Source organism: Botryllus schlosseri, chromosome 7 (assembly GCF_051294905.1).
Source record: "Botryllus schlosseri isolate E-star chromosome 7, Bs_hap1, whole genome shotgun sequence".
In the NCBI taxonomy this organism is placed as follows: Eukaryota; Metazoa; Chordata; class Ascidiacea; order Stolidobranchia; family Styelidae; genus Botryllus; species Botryllus schlosseri.
In genome coordinates, this window is record NC_137242.1 from 5,630,323 (window position 1) to 5,648,862 (window position 18,540).

The 18,540-nt window shown below is 41.3% G+C and overlaps 1 protein-coding gene across 1 annotated transcript; it reads left to right on the forward strand.

Moving 5' to 3' along the window:
* Positions 1-790: 790 nt before the first annotated feature.
* Positions 791-17,863, forward strand: LOC145443766 (autocrine proliferation repressor protein A-like). Its single transcript, XM_080321721.1, has 12 exons — positions 791-809; positions 8,081-8,184; positions 8,297-8,471; positions 10,802-10,985; positions 11,380-11,484; positions 11,561-11,711; positions 12,508-12,600; positions 13,385-13,514; positions 13,737-13,942; positions 16,202-16,332; positions 17,330-17,483; positions 17,566-17,863. The coding sequence occupies exons 2-12, from the start codon at positions 8,173-8,175 to the stop codon at positions 17,683-17,685; spliced, it is 1,461 nt and encodes a 486-aa protein (XP_080177847.1). The 5' UTR covers positions 791-809; positions 8,081-8,172; the 3' UTR covers positions 17,686-17,863.
* The last annotated feature ends 677 nt before the right edge of the window (positions 17,864-18,540 follow it).

The window sequence follows — 18,540 nt, forward strand, 5'->3', positions numbered from 1 at the left end:
GGACCATATCGATCGAATTCATAAACTGGACGATACACATTATGCCACGGTTCACAAATATGTAGAGATCCAAGGAAATTCACAGTCAGCGGATAAATTCCTCCAAGGCAATCTCCATTCCATTTCCAAAGCCATCATACCAGCAATCAGCATTCTCGCTCTCAGGTGTTTGAATTTGTATTGAAGACCTACACTCAATAAGCCTCAGTGGCAAATATATCATTTAATAGAGATTGAATAGTTGGTTAGAAAATTCATTTTACATAGCAATGAACACCTGCCGAGAGGCTTAATGAATATTCCAGATAGAATGTACCTTGTGCGACCGCAAACGAAGAGACCACAAATTCATATTTCTGATTTTAGTGCACTTGAGCTATTTATTTACAGGTACTCAATACGTTTTCTATTTAGTCCATATCGCGGCCTTTGCTCCGAATGTCCCTGCTTTCGCTCAGTAATCGGCAAGCTCGTAGCTTGGAGTCATTGCCAAGTCGCTAACGCCATCAAGGGGTGCAGCTCCCACTCTGGGAACTACTCTTAATAGATGGACCCTTGTTTGCTGCACGGTGCACATATATTTATAGCGTCGCCGCATGTTCGGCCATTGCTTTGATTGTCCGTCGCTAGAGGTCGTGAGCGATTAAGTACGGAATGATCCCTATCAATAACTTCATCATGAAGCTGGTTAGAACTGAATCAAATTCATCCTAGTGTTGGACGTCATTGAGGTCGGACGCTCTCCTTTTGCTGCGGAGCTGCGAACGACATTTGTAGTCACCACGGAGTTACCTCTTCTTGCAGATAAGGTGCGGTGGTTTTGAAGATTTATATAGGGATATATCTTGGGACTCATACATTCAATAGTGAGTGTTTAGTTAGTGTTATTAACATTTAGATGCCTAGCGGAAGCGTCGGTCACAAGCGTACCGCGAGCGATTAATTAATTGGTCCCGCTTCTAAAGGTGTCGCCGGTAATTATATGACTGTCTGGAGTAACCTCACTGTGGTCATTAAGGGTTTAACTAAGCCGTTACGACAGTACGTACAGTCCTATCGCGATCAACAAAGCGTTGCATCGGATTCTCGAGGGGGCGTCTTATGAAGAAATGAACGTGTTGCCGTAGGGCTATTTATTCGTTAAGGTCGTAATTCGGCACAGATAGCAAAGCTACCCGCATGTGTAGATCTGGGAGAGGCGGGCAAAAAGATTGAGGTGCGTTGTAAGTTATATAAAATGAGGAGTCCTGAGGTTCGTGGCGTTATAACTGATGTTCCTCCCGATATGACTGATGAGGAATTGGAAAGTGCATTAGAAAACCAGCTTGTTATTCTTGCGAAACGCTTCACCTACCGTACTGAAGGTGAAGTCTGTCCGAGTCGCTCGGTATTACTAGTTTTCTGTTCTACCATGCTTCCTTCGGTTGTTACTATCGGCTTCCTACGTTTCCGGACTCGTACATACAATCCGCCCCTTATGCGTTGCTTCAATTGCAGCCGCTACGGACATAAGGCTGAGCAATGCCGAAACGCACAACGTTGCACGAGATGTGGTATGAGGCATAAATATCATCAATGCAAAAATGAATCATATTGTGTGAACTGCAGTTCATCGCACTCTGCTAGTTATGCGGGCTGTACTAGATATACAAGCAAGAGACTAAAATAAACTCGATTATGGCGCCAAATAAATTATTGGGAAGCTAGACAAACCTTACAAAATGAAATGCAAGCGCCAAACCTGATGTGGAAACAGATTTTCCTACACTTGACTCGATCCACACGAGGCGGGAGAGATAGCGTAGTGGTAACGATAAGCGCCCACCGATATGGCGGACCTCCTTCGATTTATCGAGGTTTATCTCGGCTTCTCTTCCCCCGCCGTTGCCGTTCTTACGGCGACAAAAACCAGAAAAAGACCCGACGAAAGAAAGCACTCACAAGGAATGGAAAGAACTAGAAGGGCCGCGGCTTCAACAAGATCAGCATCAAAAAGAACTGCGACATCGGGCACTCTTGGCCGAGGTGGATGTTAGATTAAAAGGATCGCAACTGCATGTGTTACGCTTGACATCATTCTATCTGTTCATTACATCGCATTGTGTCTTATCGCATTGTGCATTGTGTGTGACTTGTTCAGATGAAAAAAATAACCTAACGAATATACGGACGCTAATGACGTGTATGCTAGGAGCCCAAGAGCGCCTTTTCCAGATACAGCTGCCACCACTTCGTCCTCCCCGTCTCTCTCGCCGGATGGCCATATTACGATACCTTTGAGAAACTTTTTCACCTTCATGGCTGATGTCATCACGCATACTCTTCTGTTTCCTTCTGTGATGGTGGACTGCCGTCGATTCACTCGATCATAGCTCAATCCGCTGTAAACACATTAGGAATAAAGAGAGCCGCTCCTTACGCCAATGAGCAACATAATGAGGTCCTAGACCAGTGGTCGGGAACCTACGACTCTCGAGCCATATATGGCTCTTTTGGGTATAAGATATGGCTCTTTGACAAATTTCTAATTTTGTACTTGATTTTATCGATATTGCAGCAACTTGCTAGTAAATTTTATAATAATTATTCCCATGGCCAATGTTCACTCTAAGCTGTCGCGCACAGAAAAAACGTGTCCCGCGCACATGAAAGTCGAAGTGATGAGCCTTATTTTAGTCGTTTAGAGGGAACATCGCTCGTGGCAGCATAAATATGTATTTGAGAGGTCAACGCCGTGGCGTATCAAGGGTTAAAGGCTCGGACTCCTTTACAAAATCCTCAAATATAAGTTGCTCTAGCGCCAGCGTTTATTATCCCTGGCGAATTCGATGCGTTACGTAATCTTGGATTGCACCATCTGTTGGCTGACCAAGAGAATAGAAGACACGGTTACGCTTATATGACAATCTAGTTTTCAAATATACATTGTCTACCTTATCTAAGCCGAGAAATTATCTGCCTTGGAAGTGACATTCCAATTACCGATCCAAATTACAAACCACGCTTCGCTATCGACATCCAAATTGATAAGTAGCTTTCTAGTAATGCCCTTAAATGTAGACGTAGTGCAAAGTCTACGTTGCCGCCGAATTGAAAAGTCGATCAGTATTTATTTTTGGAATCGGTGCCATGGGTATATTAAATTTTTATCAGTTATTATAAATTCTGAGCTATTTACGATGAATTGCCCTATCACAGGATTAGTAGGCTAGCATACGAGTTTTTACAGAGAAAATTTGGCGCCCTCGACGAACCCCATGTAATGAGTTCGAATCAGTACTAACATGACGACACGAATTTACAATTGTGACTTGACAATTGATTGACATGTATGGCTCTTATGAGTTGAAATGGAAAATATAGGGCTGACATGGCTCTTCAGACGAAAAAGGTTCCCGACCACTGTCCTAGACCTTTTGCCGAATCCCCCAAGCAGCGAAATGGACAGCGTCAGTTACCCGCACGAAGATAATATTATCTCAGATCAATTCCCAAATACTCTGAACTCTGTAGGCGATGCACGGTAGCTGAGTCACGCCGACAACCTCGCCAGGACCCACACCTGCATGGCCAGAGACAAATACCACAGAGCAAATCTCAACCCTAATTCTCTTCACTTTGATTCAATGGAACTGCATATTGAAGAGTAAATGAGCTCGAACACTACATTGAAAATTCTCCAACAAAACCTGATATAATAGCCTTACAAGAAACGCATCTGATTTCCAAGTAGCCTACTTCCCGAGAATGCCCGCCTACTTCCCGAGAATACCCAACTACTCTCTATTGAGGAAAGATCGTAACATCCATGGTGGTGGTTTCTGTATAATGAGAACGGACGTCGGTGTTTGGAAATTGATATCGGAAATATTCATCCAATTTATGCTCGAGCGATAATAATCAACGGAATTACGATACGCAACATATATATATACCCCTAACAAAAGAATCTCTCACTCCCTAATGCAGCGCTGCTTTTCTGCAGAGCGATGTGGATCACGGAGTATCTTCTTGGGCGATTTCAATGCGCATCACCCCCTTTGAGGAAGCTTGTCCATGAATGAATGCGGTAGACATCTCAATTATCTACTGGATGAATCAGAGCTTGCTGTGACTAACACTACATCTCTGACACACCTCAACCTGTCTCGCTCTAATCCAGGTTCATCGTCTCCGCTTGACCTTACGATAACATGAAAGGAACTAGCACACTGAATAACAACATCAGTGACCGATAGACTCCTCGGCGGTGACCACTTCGAAGTTATAAGCCACCTTGAGGTCATATTAATTGCTCCAAAACGGCACCACATTTCGTGGGCTTTACGAAGAGCAAACTGGAAAAAGTTCGAACAGTTATATCAGAATCACTTCGAAAATTCTCTTCAGACAAATGAACGAATAACTATCCATTCAGCTTCAGAAGCTATCATGAAAACGGCAGAAGGAATCATCCCAGAGATGAAACCGTTTACGAAAACCAGCGTGCCATAGTGGACAGACGAATGCGCCAGGGCGATTCGTCTCGAACGAGCTGCATTCATGAAAATGAAACGCTCTTTCTGCGAACGAGGCATTATAAAGTTTCGCCGTTGCGCCGGCGGCCGTCGCGCATCTGCACCGAAAATTGTGTTGACGGCTGAATGGGTTGCATTGGCAAACTTTCTGTAGTGGACTTTCGAACACTTCGAAATTATCGAAAATTTAAAAAGTTATTTGGTCCTTGCCCGGTTCCAAAACTTGGAGTGAGATCCAATCTGTGTCATCGCCGCACGGAGCGCTTACAGACGACTTCGAAACAGCCAACGAGCTTGCAACATGTTTTGCGTCGGTCAGTAGTAACGGTAATCTCGACAATAATCACTTACTCAATTCGGATTGGAAACTTACTCAATTCGGATTGGAAACTTACTCAATTCGGATTGGAAACTTGCTCCATTGGAAACTTGCTCTTTTATCTAGAGCGGCTGCAATATCGAACGCACCAAATCAAGGTATCAATACTCCATTTAGCATGAATGAATTACGAGCAGTGCTGAGGCCCAGTAAAAATCCCGCGTCTGGGATCGACAAGATGTGCATAGCAATGGTGTCAAATCTACACAAAAACTGTAAGGCAATGTTACTAGACGCATTCAACGAGTCCTGGATGAGTGGCCGCTGTCCAGAGCCCTGGAAACATTCGATTGTTGTCCCAACTCTGAAGCGCGGAAAGCCTCGGGACATGGCTACATCTTACCGACCAATTTCTCTCACCATGCAGTAACTTGTGTTAAGTCATGGAAAGGATGATGTTAAATAGATTAAACTGGTGGCTAAGCAACATCAATATCCTGCATCCAAGCCGAAGCGGTTCCCGACCATGCATATCAACCATCGACTGTATCACGCTACTCCATGATGACATGTACAGATCGCTCCGGAACAAAAGATCTGTTATAGAAATATTTGTAGACTTTGAAAGGGCGTACGATTTGGTCTGGCGCGACGCACTAATTTATAAACTTCAAAAAATCGGTCTTGGGGGCAATATCATCAATTGGATTCGGTCTTTTCTTGGTGGCCGTACGTTTCAATGGAGAATCGGTAATATTATGTCAGACACATTTAAGCTCGAGAACGGTATACCTCAGGGAAGCTTGTTAAGTCCGATTTTATTCTCTCTCATGATAAATGATATCCCACAGAACGTTACCTCTAGTATGAATTTGTACGCCGACGACTTGTGTATTTGGGAATCCGGCTTAATCACTCATGAAATCCTCCGAAAATTCAATGTTCGCTGAATCTTCATGGTGTGAAGAATGGGGGTTCAAAATAAATACCAGAAAATCAGAGGCGTAGAAAAGGCGTACACGACGTAGAAAAATCCCAAGTATCAATCTCCTATTCAATGGATCGCATATAACTGTCCAAAAGGAATGCAAGTATCTCGGCATCATATTTGATTCCAAGCTAAATTACAGATCACATTCAAAGATGGTTGTGGTAAAATGCACCTAAAGATTAAATCTCCTCCGCGCTTTAGCAGGCACCACATTGGGACTTTGGGAGCGTCGAAAGATTGCCTCCTAGCGCTGTGTAGATCTGTCATACGCTCGGTTATCGAATATGGTAGGAATCATACCTCTTTTCACCTAGATATAATTTGGATGTTATTCATGGAATTTACAATGCCGCGTTGCGAATTTCCTGTGGTGCAATGCGAAGCACTCCAACGTATGCTCTACAGCACTTCTGCGGAGAACCACCTCCAGAACTCAGGCATCTACCACCGTAAATACTATTTTATTCATCATCCAAATTTTTTTCATCGGCAATAACTCCGCTTCCACTGGTTGGAATTGAACCAAAATTGGTGAACATCATTTCTATAGACAACCTAACATTTCCATGGGGTGAGCAGAAAATTTTCAAATTTCTTGTTATTTATTTTTATATAATATATAGAAACTTTCTGCTCCTGTAGCAATGCGGCTACTGGGTGGAATTGAACGAAATTTTGTGTGTAGGCTTAAATTAGGTAACGTAACAATTTTATCAAGGAGCCAGTACCATTGGAGAAAAAAAGTAATTTTTGAACACCCCTGCTACACACAGATGAACATTGAACATTGAACAAGCAGGCTTAAACGCATTCAGTCGGTTCAGTTGAAACAACCTGTGGTTTTAGTTCACAGTTCACACACATTCGTATTTAAAAGTAGGTTTTATGTTCTAAATTTCAGGCTACTCCTCGCGGGCCGCATTTGGCCCGTGGGCCGCACTTTGCCCAGGTCAGGTCATGATATATCTACATCTTGCCATATTTACTCGTTTATAACTCCGCTAATTGGCGACTGAATCTAAGAACCTCGTCGTCTCGCAATCCATACCAAGTTACATATTGTGCTTGTTGGTGAGATGAATAAAATATATACTAACATAATGAGACCCAGTGTGCATCCAATACCTAGCCACGCCCAGCGCGGAAAATTTTCAAAATTGATGAATGAATTCGGTAATAATAATGTTACTTGCAGATATTGCGGGTTGCCTCTGCGTATTCCGCTGGGCTCATTTGGCAAGGACATGACTATTCGGCGCTTGGACTTATAAATATCGAAGATTTCGGATAATATGCGAAATATTGTACTTTATGGCTATTAACGACGAAATACGAAAAATGTGGCTGGCCCCTGGCTACGCCAATGCGTCGGAACTGATATTTTAGTTATCAAAATCGCACGCGTTAAAGCTAATCAAATTTAGGGTATTTAACTTGGCAAATTTATGTTTTGAAAATAAACTAATTTCGAGGATTATCCCGCGGGCTGTCCGACCCTAAATTGCGAATTTAGCTGCTTTATTCATCGGTCGTTTCAACACTGCGCAGCAATTGCCTTCTAAACCTGCAACGCCACCATCTGCTCTCAGCGCCCTCCCTACTGCCAAATTTTATAGCCAGCGCCCCCTCAATCGCCTATTTCATGGGCAGCGCCCCCTTAATCGCCTATTTCATGGCCAGCGCCCCTTCACGCTCGCGAACGCCTCCAGGGGGCGCTAGCTCCCACTTTGAAAACCACTAGTATAAACGAAGCGTTTTAAAACACCGTTTGTTTTAAATGCAACCCTAGTTAGAAGTTAGTGGCGCGTACATTTGTAGATATTTACAACATCGTAATCCTGAATTAATGCTTCCGATAGATTCTCGACCATGTGATAGTGTGGATGTACCCCAGAGGTAGCCTACATATCCAACAGTATACAATTCCGTAGTTATAGAAGAATTCTTACAAACTAGGAGAAAACACATGATTCCAGGTTCCAGAGCAGCCTGACTTACACAATGAGAAGGCGACCTGCAATTGGGCACCGAAAAGTCCGTTGTGAAAATAAACCTTAGATGCGTGTTTTACTAAACACACAACGACATTCGTTGTGAAAATAAACCTTAGATGCGTGTTTTACTAAACACACCAGCACGACATTCGAGCTATCGACGAATTTCATAAAACAGTATTGCCGCGTCTGTCGATCTCACGACTGATTAATTATTGTCAGTTCTTGCGTGATTGCAGCTTTCCCAATATTTGTTCAGCTCCGGTATGCAACAAATATATTTTATTTTCTGCAACCACACGTCGTGCAGCTGTGACACAGTGAGCGCAGAATAAACGCAAGTGTGACACCATGAGAATTCTGGTAGGTGTTGTCGTAAATGTAGGAGTATCTAGTCGTGCCTATTCAACATATCCCAATACTATAAATTGATACGCGTGGTCTATATAGTGTCAGCGAAGCCATTTACATTCAGGCGAGCGTACTTTGCGTGGCATTTGTTGTACAATCAATTGTCGCAACTCCACTTGACGACTACGTATGGAAGGATGACGGTTATTACAAATATGAAGTCAACAAAAACTGGACGAATAGGGGAAACGGTGTAACGTCATATTTGCTTAATATGACGTCACAGAGATGGCTGACAGGTGATGTAAATGCAGAGGATTGATTACTAAGTTATACGCCTAAATCCAGTAGTGATTGCAACGATTCGAGTCGCGTATTGGTAGATGATTCCTCAAGAACTTAAATTATAGGGCCCTATTAGATTTGAAGTTGTATCCAGTGGCGTAGGAGCATATGATGCATCCCCTGGCTTTCGTTGAAAATGCCGCCCAAATTTTGAAATAGCTTCCATCTTCACAATTATGTTTACTGGAAATCTTGCTGTGTTGACTAAAAAAATGCAATTACCTCGCATTTTGCCGCTCCTTCGCAGCCTGCCGCCCCTAGCGCAGATCCACGAGCGCCAAATGGCTGCTACGCCACTGGTTACTAGGGGTCTTCAAAAATGACTTTTTTTCTCAAATCGTACTGGCTAGCCTACTTGTTAAATGGTTAGGTTACCTAATTTAAGCACGGAGTTGTTGCCGTCGAAAAATTTGGATTATGGATAAAATAGTATTTACGTTGACCATTTCTTTAAATATTTATTATTTTATTCGAATCCACATTTTTTGACGGCAATAACTCCGCTTCCACTGGTTGGAATTGAACCAAATTCGGTGACCATCGTTTCTATAGACAACCTAACACTTTCATGGGGTGAACAGAAAATTTTCAAATTTATTGATATTCATTTTTATATAATAAATAGAAACTTTCTTCTCCTGTAGCAATGCGGCTACTGGTTGGAATTGAACCAAATTTGGTGTGTAGGCTTAAATTAGGTAACCTAACAATTTTATCAAGTAGCCAGTACGATTTGAGAAAAAATTTATTTTTGAAGACCCCTACTGGTTATATCATTAGCGAGAATTATAGTTCGATATCTTTTTTGCCACAGCGGAAGCCTTGGTACCCGCGGTTGTTGGTTTCACAGCATCGAAAACATGCAGTTTAAAAATCATGTTGTGTACAAAGTTCTGTCACGGAATGGTAATACCGCGAAGTCGCGATCGGTCCACAGTATTGTCTCAAATCGCAAGGAAATCAGTATGGACGAGAAACTACCAAATTATATTGAATGTGGTGGAAAAATGACATTATTTTATTTGCGGTCGCATAAAAGATACATATTCGAACTTTCCACATTGTCCATATATACTCTTTGACGTCTTAATGCAGTGGTTCCCAACCTTTTTCGTCTCGTGGCCCCCTTGGCGGATATTTCAGCTAAAATTCCCCCCTATGAAAAATTTGCCTTTGACTAAAAAAGGTGCTTCTTAACGCACAACCATTTGTTGACTGAGCAATTACTGGCCAAACATATTCAGATATGTCCGAACTGTCGAATGCGGACCGCACTACACTTTGGTAAAGTACAGCTAAATTTGACCTGTTTTTTACCGGTCGGGTAGTCGATGACGAAAAATAAATCACCAAGTCCGCTTGCTATGGCCTTGAGTCGAATCGATGAATTTGATATGTTTTATGTCTGATAAGTTTTTCGCGTTAGTTCATATGTTGGATTAAATAGGTAAAGAATTTCACCAGCGGCCTTGTGCTGAATTTGGATGGACTTTTTCCTGCTAAGTAGCAATTTGGTCACGAGGCAGTCGTGGGCCCAACGAAATCGTCCGCGAGCCTCATTTTATCAGGGGGTATAATATCTACGGAAGGCATTTAAACATACACTCAGCTTAAAATCCGCCAAAGAAGCATATACAATTGTAAAGAACTAGTTTCTACTTGACAGTTATACCACAAAAATCTAAAAACCTTGTGAACCCAGTTTGTTTTTATTTTGAGGTGTTCATGGTGTGTGTTGACAACTATGGTCATTTACACCAGGCCAATTTCCTTCATTTTTTTTATTCCGTAGCTGCCGACTTCTAGCACGGCCCACTGCTAGGCTTTTAGAAGACACCGCGTACACGGACGAGATGGCAAGGAGGAGCCTAGGTAAACCCCAACACTTAGGTAGGAATTCTGGAGTCGGACTCGAACCCACAATACATTGGTGTTGCAGCTGTAGATTATACCACTGCGATATCTCACCACACATTGTGAACCCAGTGTATCATTCGATACAACGCCAAAGCCAGATTCCTCCCTTAAAATTTCAAAATCCCCCCCCCCCCCCGGTTGGGAACCACTGTCTTAATGAGTAATTCTCTACTCGAAGCCTAATTAATACCCTATTCGTAATCAAATCACGCGGGTAATTGATTTTGCCCAGCCCTGTTGTCCAGTGCTCAATATCCATCTTATTGAAACAAATTCTTGGTAAAGTAGCATAGCCGTACATTTTTTTTGTTGCGTTAAAGATTCGAAATGAGCGAAATAGCTGAAACGACCTGCCTTGCTTTTCCAGACGATGACGTTACAAGATCAGTGTGGTGGCATGACGTCATAATCAACATCCCGGACACTTTCGATCCCAGCATGGCGAAAAGTGCTTACATGTTGATTTACGGTCACAGCAACTCGAATTCCACTCCGTCCTTAACTGACGATTTCTTCATGGAAATGCAGATGATCGCATCGACTACAAAAAGGTACCCGCATGGCTTTCCGTTGCTTGCGAGTGACTACACACCACCACTACCGGTTTGAACCAAAACAGCAGGGAAAATTACCGCTTTTGTTCAGTATAAAACTTAACTTGAGCCAAGACAATTATGGTGACATGAACATTGACAACTGCTATGTATCCATTTAACAGATGCGCAGTTTATATCTCTGACTCTTACACAGGACGATCGATCAGTTCGTAAGAAAATAAAATCTCGCAGTACGTTATCATTACTCCAATTACCATCTCAATCTTTAAAGTGTTAGACTACCGCAGATAAACATAAGCCCCATCTATGCCTATTAGACTTGGAACTGTCCGCTTTCATAACATATTCTGGATGGATAAATTTGGTGTTGTGCTTATGCCGTTTACAGTGTGACAGCGCTACTTCTCCAAGTGCCGAACCAAAGTCTAAAATTTAAAAAGGACATATTGCAAAAATCCAGGACTGAAGACGCCATAATCGCGTACACTTGGAGGTAAGAGTATAAACATGATGCCACATCGGCCATGCCACGAGCACCATGCAAGGCATTTAAAAATATGTTTGGGCAGACATTTTATAGATAATCCAAGCGAATCAGAATGGCTTCTGAGAATGCCAATGACAAAAGCGGCGATAAAGGGCATGGATACCATTACCGATTTTGTTAAGAAGACAGCCGGCCAAGACATCACGCAATATTGTGTGGGAGGAGCATCCAAGGTTGAGTGAATATTCGTTTTCGTGGGATAGACAGATGTGGTGATTTCAGCACGTGACGTGCAGACGAAGACTATTGAATATTTCATTCCTACATAACCGCAGTGAATATGGATCGTGTCACAAATCATTTCGGTACATAATAATAACCGAAACCTAGGTGTGTAACACGAATTGCACAAATGCACATTTTGTATGTACAGTATATGTGCATTTTCTGCAATTAGGGTTGTGCTTAAAACGAAGATGAAATCAAAACACACACAAGACTTTATTTAAAACAGTTTTTTAAGATTGTTTTACGAAGAATTTCTTTTCTACTAGTACTCAAGAAATACTGCCACGCTAAAAATTCCTACACGGCGTTTACGCCACACTCGATTGCGATTTCAAAATCGGCTTGATTTTCCCCTTATTCTTTTCCGTAAAACATGGCAGTATTTAGCCGACCCGATTTCTGCTCGAATTTCGTCACCACTGGCAGGGCCAGAAGGGAGGCGCAATAACGCACATAAACAAGAAATACGTGTATAGGACTTGATATGATACACATCAGCCATTTATATAGTGAAAGTCAACCAGCAGTCGCTCATGTTTCTCGAAAATATTGAGATGATTGACATTATTATGTCTTTGATAAAAATTGATATATTTTGCCTTAAAACATTATGTAACCATACTTTAAATTTAAACTGGAAACTGCAAACATGTTTTGATTGAAGGCAACGCTATATAGGTATATAGTAAATACTGATCAATGTGATTTTGTATTATTGATGCTTCTAATATAAATTTACAGAGAGGTTGGACCACGTGGACAACAGCTGCTGTCGATAGCAAAAGAGTAAAATGCATCACTCCAATCGTACTCGATGTCCTGAATATGGTGCAGGTAATTGAAATGTTTACTTCGAACTTGAAAGTACCGTACTTTCGGTGTTCCGATAACCCAAAAGCATCAGACCTATTTGCAGTTCGGGCCACATGACTGACAAAGGACCAGGCGCTTCTTATTGACCAAACAGAAGGCTTCTTCAGTATATAGTCTGTTATAAATATAAGGCTGGGCAAAATCGAGTACCTGAGTGATTCGATTCTGAATCACGTATTACGCTTCGAGTCGAGTATTCGAGTGTCACTCATTATGACGTCATAACATAATTTAACATGTCAAAGTTCAAATATGTACCTTTTATGTCACCACAAAGAACATAATATCTGTTATCCGTCACATTAAAGATACCTCGGTATTTTTCGACCATACCGGTTTCATTGCACTTGATGATAATGTTGTGGGATGATCATGACTTCGGAAATGTGTTATTTTCAGTAACGTTCGTAGCTTTGTACTATGTCTGGTATGCTGCGACACGGTCAATCAAGGTTTCAAGGCTTCCTCAGTGGAAAATAGTATTAAAACCATAATTCTCGTTGATAAATTACCTTTCAGTTACGAGGAGCGTATAATTTCAGTACTCGAAAAATCCATCTTTTACTACTCGTCTCGAATCATTAAAATTAATACTCGATTCAGATTCGAGTACTCGAATCCCTAGATATAAGATGTGTTGCTTACTCAAATCCGTTGGTTTTGCTATGCAACTTTTCCAAGACAACTTAGCTTCTCAATGAAGTTGTATATTTGGGATCAATTAAAGCAGATAATGCATTTTTAGAACCTTCACCACCATTACCGGGCGTATGGAGGCTGGTCCTTCGCAATGGCTGATTACTGGCTAGCCAACATCACTGCTGACTTGGACAACCCTAACACGCAAAAAATGGCTGATATTGTCGATCCGTATTGTAAGTATTATGAAATTTATAATATTGTAATTTCTGATATCCACCCGCGTATGCATATCCAGGAAGAAAATATGCGGTAGGGTTAATGCGGATTGGTGCGAAATTTTTACCAATAACGTGACTTCACATATTTTCGTGGGATAACTTCTACCATATTCAATTGGCTTGTGACTAGCCTGCCCTATGTAGTCCAGAATGATGAATATTGTTTTGTTTTCCCAGCATACAGAGACAGGCTAACAATGCCCAAAATGGTCGTCAGCATGGGCGGGGACGAATTCTTTCTTCCTGACGATTCGCATTACTACCTAAAGGACATGAAAGGACCCACGTACGTCAATATGGTACCGAATGACGAGCACGAGTTTGACGGGCACGAACTTCAAGTTTTCAACAATATAAGATCATTTTATTGGGCCACTATGAGCGTAAGTCAGTTACTCTCCTTCGTGCATTATATGCATCTCCAAATATGCACGCAAATTATTACCACCGGTATAGAAACGGGTCAAGTCCATTTGTGCGAGTATATATGTTCTTTAGTGAATGGTCCATGTCCTATCTCATGTGGGATCACTTATTTCTGACAGCCATGTGGGAAACTAGCATCGCATTGCCAGATCGTTCATCTCAAGGAATATTGTCAAACTTCTTAGAAAAAACAGTGTCAAACTCCATGTTGAAATGTCGTCGTGTAGTGAAAACTTTGTTAACTTTACTCTTGGTATGTTTATTGTTCGTGTACTTGTGAAATTCACATCTCTAACATCAGGTGTTAGGGTTTCAATAAGAAATTATAAGAAAATCAGCTGTATGATTCAAATTTGCAGTAACTAGATACGTGGTTAGCGAAATCATTCGTACATCCCATGTGGCGCTTTGTCCAAAAGGGTTGGACACTAGGGTTGTCCAAAATTTGGAAAATCCTAAAAATACCCCGTGATTGTATCTCATTCTAGAGATTATTGATAAAAAACAACAATGAGCCTGAAAGAAGCTTATAGGAAAGGCGTTAAGATTTCGGGCAAAGCGTTTGAAAGTAGCTGCTCAAGAATGGGCGTGCCACCGACCATAGAACGGCGAGAAGACTAGTAATCAAATAATCACGGCTCTTGATTGGTTAATCGGCTATGCCTCAATGATCACGGCAGCAGCAGCTTGCTGATTAGGTGTTCAAGGAGTCTGCTACCGGCAGAGATTCTGAATGCGCATTGTTTGGGGGTTGGCAGATGATGATTTAAGATTAGTTCAGGTCATGTATAGGTACGAAATACGTGATAAACAAACAACATTTGCTTCACAAAAACTTTTACAGCATGACTGCTTTATTGTGAAGAAACCGGCTGTAGCCTACATGCCGTGTTTTCATCCAGGAAAAGCGAAGGCGCTTATGCAAGTGTTGCGCGAATTCAGCGTTTCAGAAGGGATCCATCATCAGTGAATACAAATAGAAAGCTTAACAATGACACTATACTTTGTGTGATCTTATTGGGCTGAAGCTGTAGTATATACTATATAGGTGACATTTTGAATGCTCTAGGGATCGGCTGCATCAGCGGGTTATGCTTGGCACTTATCGGATGCCTACAGCAAATTGAATTCATTTGTAGGTGTTGTTAAACTCCTTAATGATAACGCAGAAAAGAGGTGTTAATGTACGCACACGCACAGGCTATGCAGGATATGGTATGTCAAAGTCTTTATTGATCCCGCAGAAAAGAGGTGTAAAGAAAAGCACAGACTATGCTGCATAGTATCTAGCATAGTTTGGATATCATATCTAGCATAGTCTGTGCTTACCTTACACCTCTTTTCTGCGGCATCATTAAGGACTTTGACAACACTAATAAGTGAATTCAATTTGCTCCAAGTATAACTGCCAAGCATAACCGGCTGATTCAGTCGATCGCTAGCGCATTCAAAACTTCAACTATGTACTACAACTTGGGTCCAATAAGATCACACAAAGTATAGTGTCATTATGAAGCTTTATATTTGCATTCGCTGATGATGGATCCCTTCTGAAACGGGGAATTCGTTCACCACTTGCATAAGCGCCTTTGCTTTTTCTAGATGAAAACACGGCATGTAGACTACAGCCGCTTCCTTCACAATAAAGCAGTCATGCTGTAAAAGTGTTTGTGAAGCAGCTGTTGTTCGTTCATCATGTATTTCATACCTCAACATGTCGTGAATTAATCTTAAATCATCATCTGCCAACCTACCAACAATGCGCATTCAGAATCCCTGCCGGTAGCAGACTCCTTGAACATTTAATCAGCAAGCTGCTGCTGCCGTGATCATTGAGGCATAGCCAATTAGCTAATCAAGAGCCGTGATTATTTGATTACTACTCTTCTCGCCGTTCTATGGTCGGTGGCACGCCCATTCTTGAGCAGCTACTTTCAAACGCTTTGCCCGAAATCTTAACGCCTTTCCTATTAGCTTCTTTCAGGCTCATTTTTTTTTTATCAATAATCCAAAGAATGAGACACAATCATGAGGTATTTTTAAGATTTTCCAAATTTTGGACAACCCTATTGGACACCCCAGATCTATATATTTTGTAAAGAAGCGCGGGCGGCTGTTCAATCAAGCTAATATCCCATGCATGGACCATTATCGTAATTGAATGTACTGTACAACGTACAGTGTACACTATAATGGCAGACCTACAATTCCATCAGGGTTACAAACTTCCGAAAATGAGCTGGAACTTGACAACTACAGCGTCTGGCGGAGGATCAATTGATGTTATTATGGACGTAAAACCGGTCCGGGTGACGGCATTTACAGCGACCACGATCAGCAGGGAAAGGTTTGTAAGTCGGTGCTAACTTTGGACATGCTACGAAGCAATTAATAAATTGAGGATACTCTTGGAGTCACGGAACTTAAATATAAAATTGAATAATAAAAATCTTCAATTACTAAATTAGATGCGGTGACAAAACTCAGGCTGAACATATCGTGGGCGATTATTTCATCAATGTAACTCCTTGCGATTGTGATTACTTCTGAAACGCGCGATTACGGTCGACCAATTTCTCGCATTGGTGGATTACAACTCCATGGAAAAGTAGTCACGATTGTTCACGAATTCATTTGTTTGCTTCATTGAACTTGAGACTGCAACATATATTAGATATCAACCATTGGGATGAGACTGCATGATCATCATGAGAGAAATATTTGAGGATTGTACATAATTTTTTTCTTGCGTCATAGTACATCCAGTATACTGCTTTATCGATGATGATTTGTAACCAATACTCATTTTCACTTTAGCTCCGAACCGAGTTGATATGATCAAAAGTTTTATGAATAAATAGCAAAATAACGATCGGCGCTCTCTTTAAGCAGGATCGTCAGGATATTAGATAAAATGAACACGAAATTCGGTTAAAAAATATAATGCGAGTCACCGTTACGAATGTAACATGAAATGACCAATCAGTTATTTATGCACCATTTATAAATAAGTGCAGTAATGCAAGAGTAGTCTATCGGGGGCGACGATTACTTTGAAGTGTTTTCAAATTTAGTCGATTACAATTATACTTGAAAATGCTGTAATCGTCGTCCTTGAACACAATTACAAATCACGATTACCCCTGTGATAGGTGGACTACATTATTTCACAACGGTGTATATAGCGATGTGGCAAAACGCGCATTTTCTCTCTCTAGTCTTATCCATTTTGAGGTCATCTTTTTTCAAAAACGTTCGCCCTCCTACCCATTAGATTTTCATTCTGGCTACGACTTTGCCCCGCATTTAGATTCGTTAACGCTATAATCTTCTTCCTTTGATAGACGAGACTTCAGATTGTATTACATCGGAAGTAATTTGCAACCGGTCGCACAAAAGGTGATGTGGATTGGCAGCGATGCGACAGCCCTGAATGATAAGCATTACACGAAAAGTATTGATAAACCAGAGCACGGCTGGACCGCATTCTTCATCCAGGTTCGATATTGTGATGTCCCCGATGCAGTCCGAACCCCCGGAGCAGCTGTGAATCGATTTATCTTTATTTACTTGTCAATAGGTGGCGTTTCAAGGGCCCAACGGGACGTTATTGGAGTTTACCACAGAGACGAACATTGTGCCCGACACATTCCCTTTCGAGGAATGCCATGGAGTGCAATGCGGTGCTGCTCTAGTATAGGCAAAATTTAATTACGTTTTTATACTTATATCGATGTGCTTGTAATACATATTTCACTATCAATATTTTTGATCCTACTATCTAACAAATATCAATAAAATTACGAATCAGTGTCTCTTTTTGCATATACGTCTTGATAAACGTATGATATACGGTAATAAATACCCCATCATGCGCACTGTCATATCAGGTTACACGTATACCATATCAACGTATCGCATGATGCATATTGCAGCATTGCTAAAAGATTTGCGTCCAGTGCTAGGAATTTTCTGTAGGTAGATTCAAACTAATGGAGGTATAACGCGAAAGGTTTCACACAAAGATCATAGTACAAGATGTTAGCAAAGTATCCCACGATAGATATCACAATACCTAATGACTGAGAACCAACTGCACAAACAAAGAAACGTTTCCGAGATGATGAACTCCAACTTGCTGTACCGGCGCTACAGACCATGTACGGCCAAGGCCACGATTTGTCTAATATACGCTGAATACAGATCCATCAACTATCACCGGAAGAAATAATTATTGACGAAAAACTTACCCGTGATGAAAGATTTACCGCAATATATTTCTTGACATTCTTCAAAGCTTTTCGATTGACTCTCGTCGGAAAGAACGGCAAATACATATATAAATACGACTCGTAAAATTGAACGGAGTAATATGATGTAATTTATTACGACGTCATATCAAAATATCATATGTCAAAATGGAAACAAAGCTTTGCATAAGGACAACGACGCAAGTGAAGCGGGGTGATTTGATTGGTTAAATCTAAATGGGTCAGTGCCTCACCAACAATGAGCCTAAAGGCACGTCGCTGATGCAAACTGAAGACTAAGTGCA

Coding starts and splice junctions, on each gene's coding strand:
- LOC145443766 (XM_080321721.1), top strand. Junction 8,472..10,801: donor GTCACAGAGATGGCTGACAG/GTGATGTAAATG, acceptor TTGCTTTTCCAG/ACGATGACGTTACAAGATCA. Junction 13,943..16,201: donor TTTATTGGGCCACTATGAGC/GTAAGTCAGTTA, acceptor CAATTCCATCAG/GGTTACAAACTTCCGAAAAT.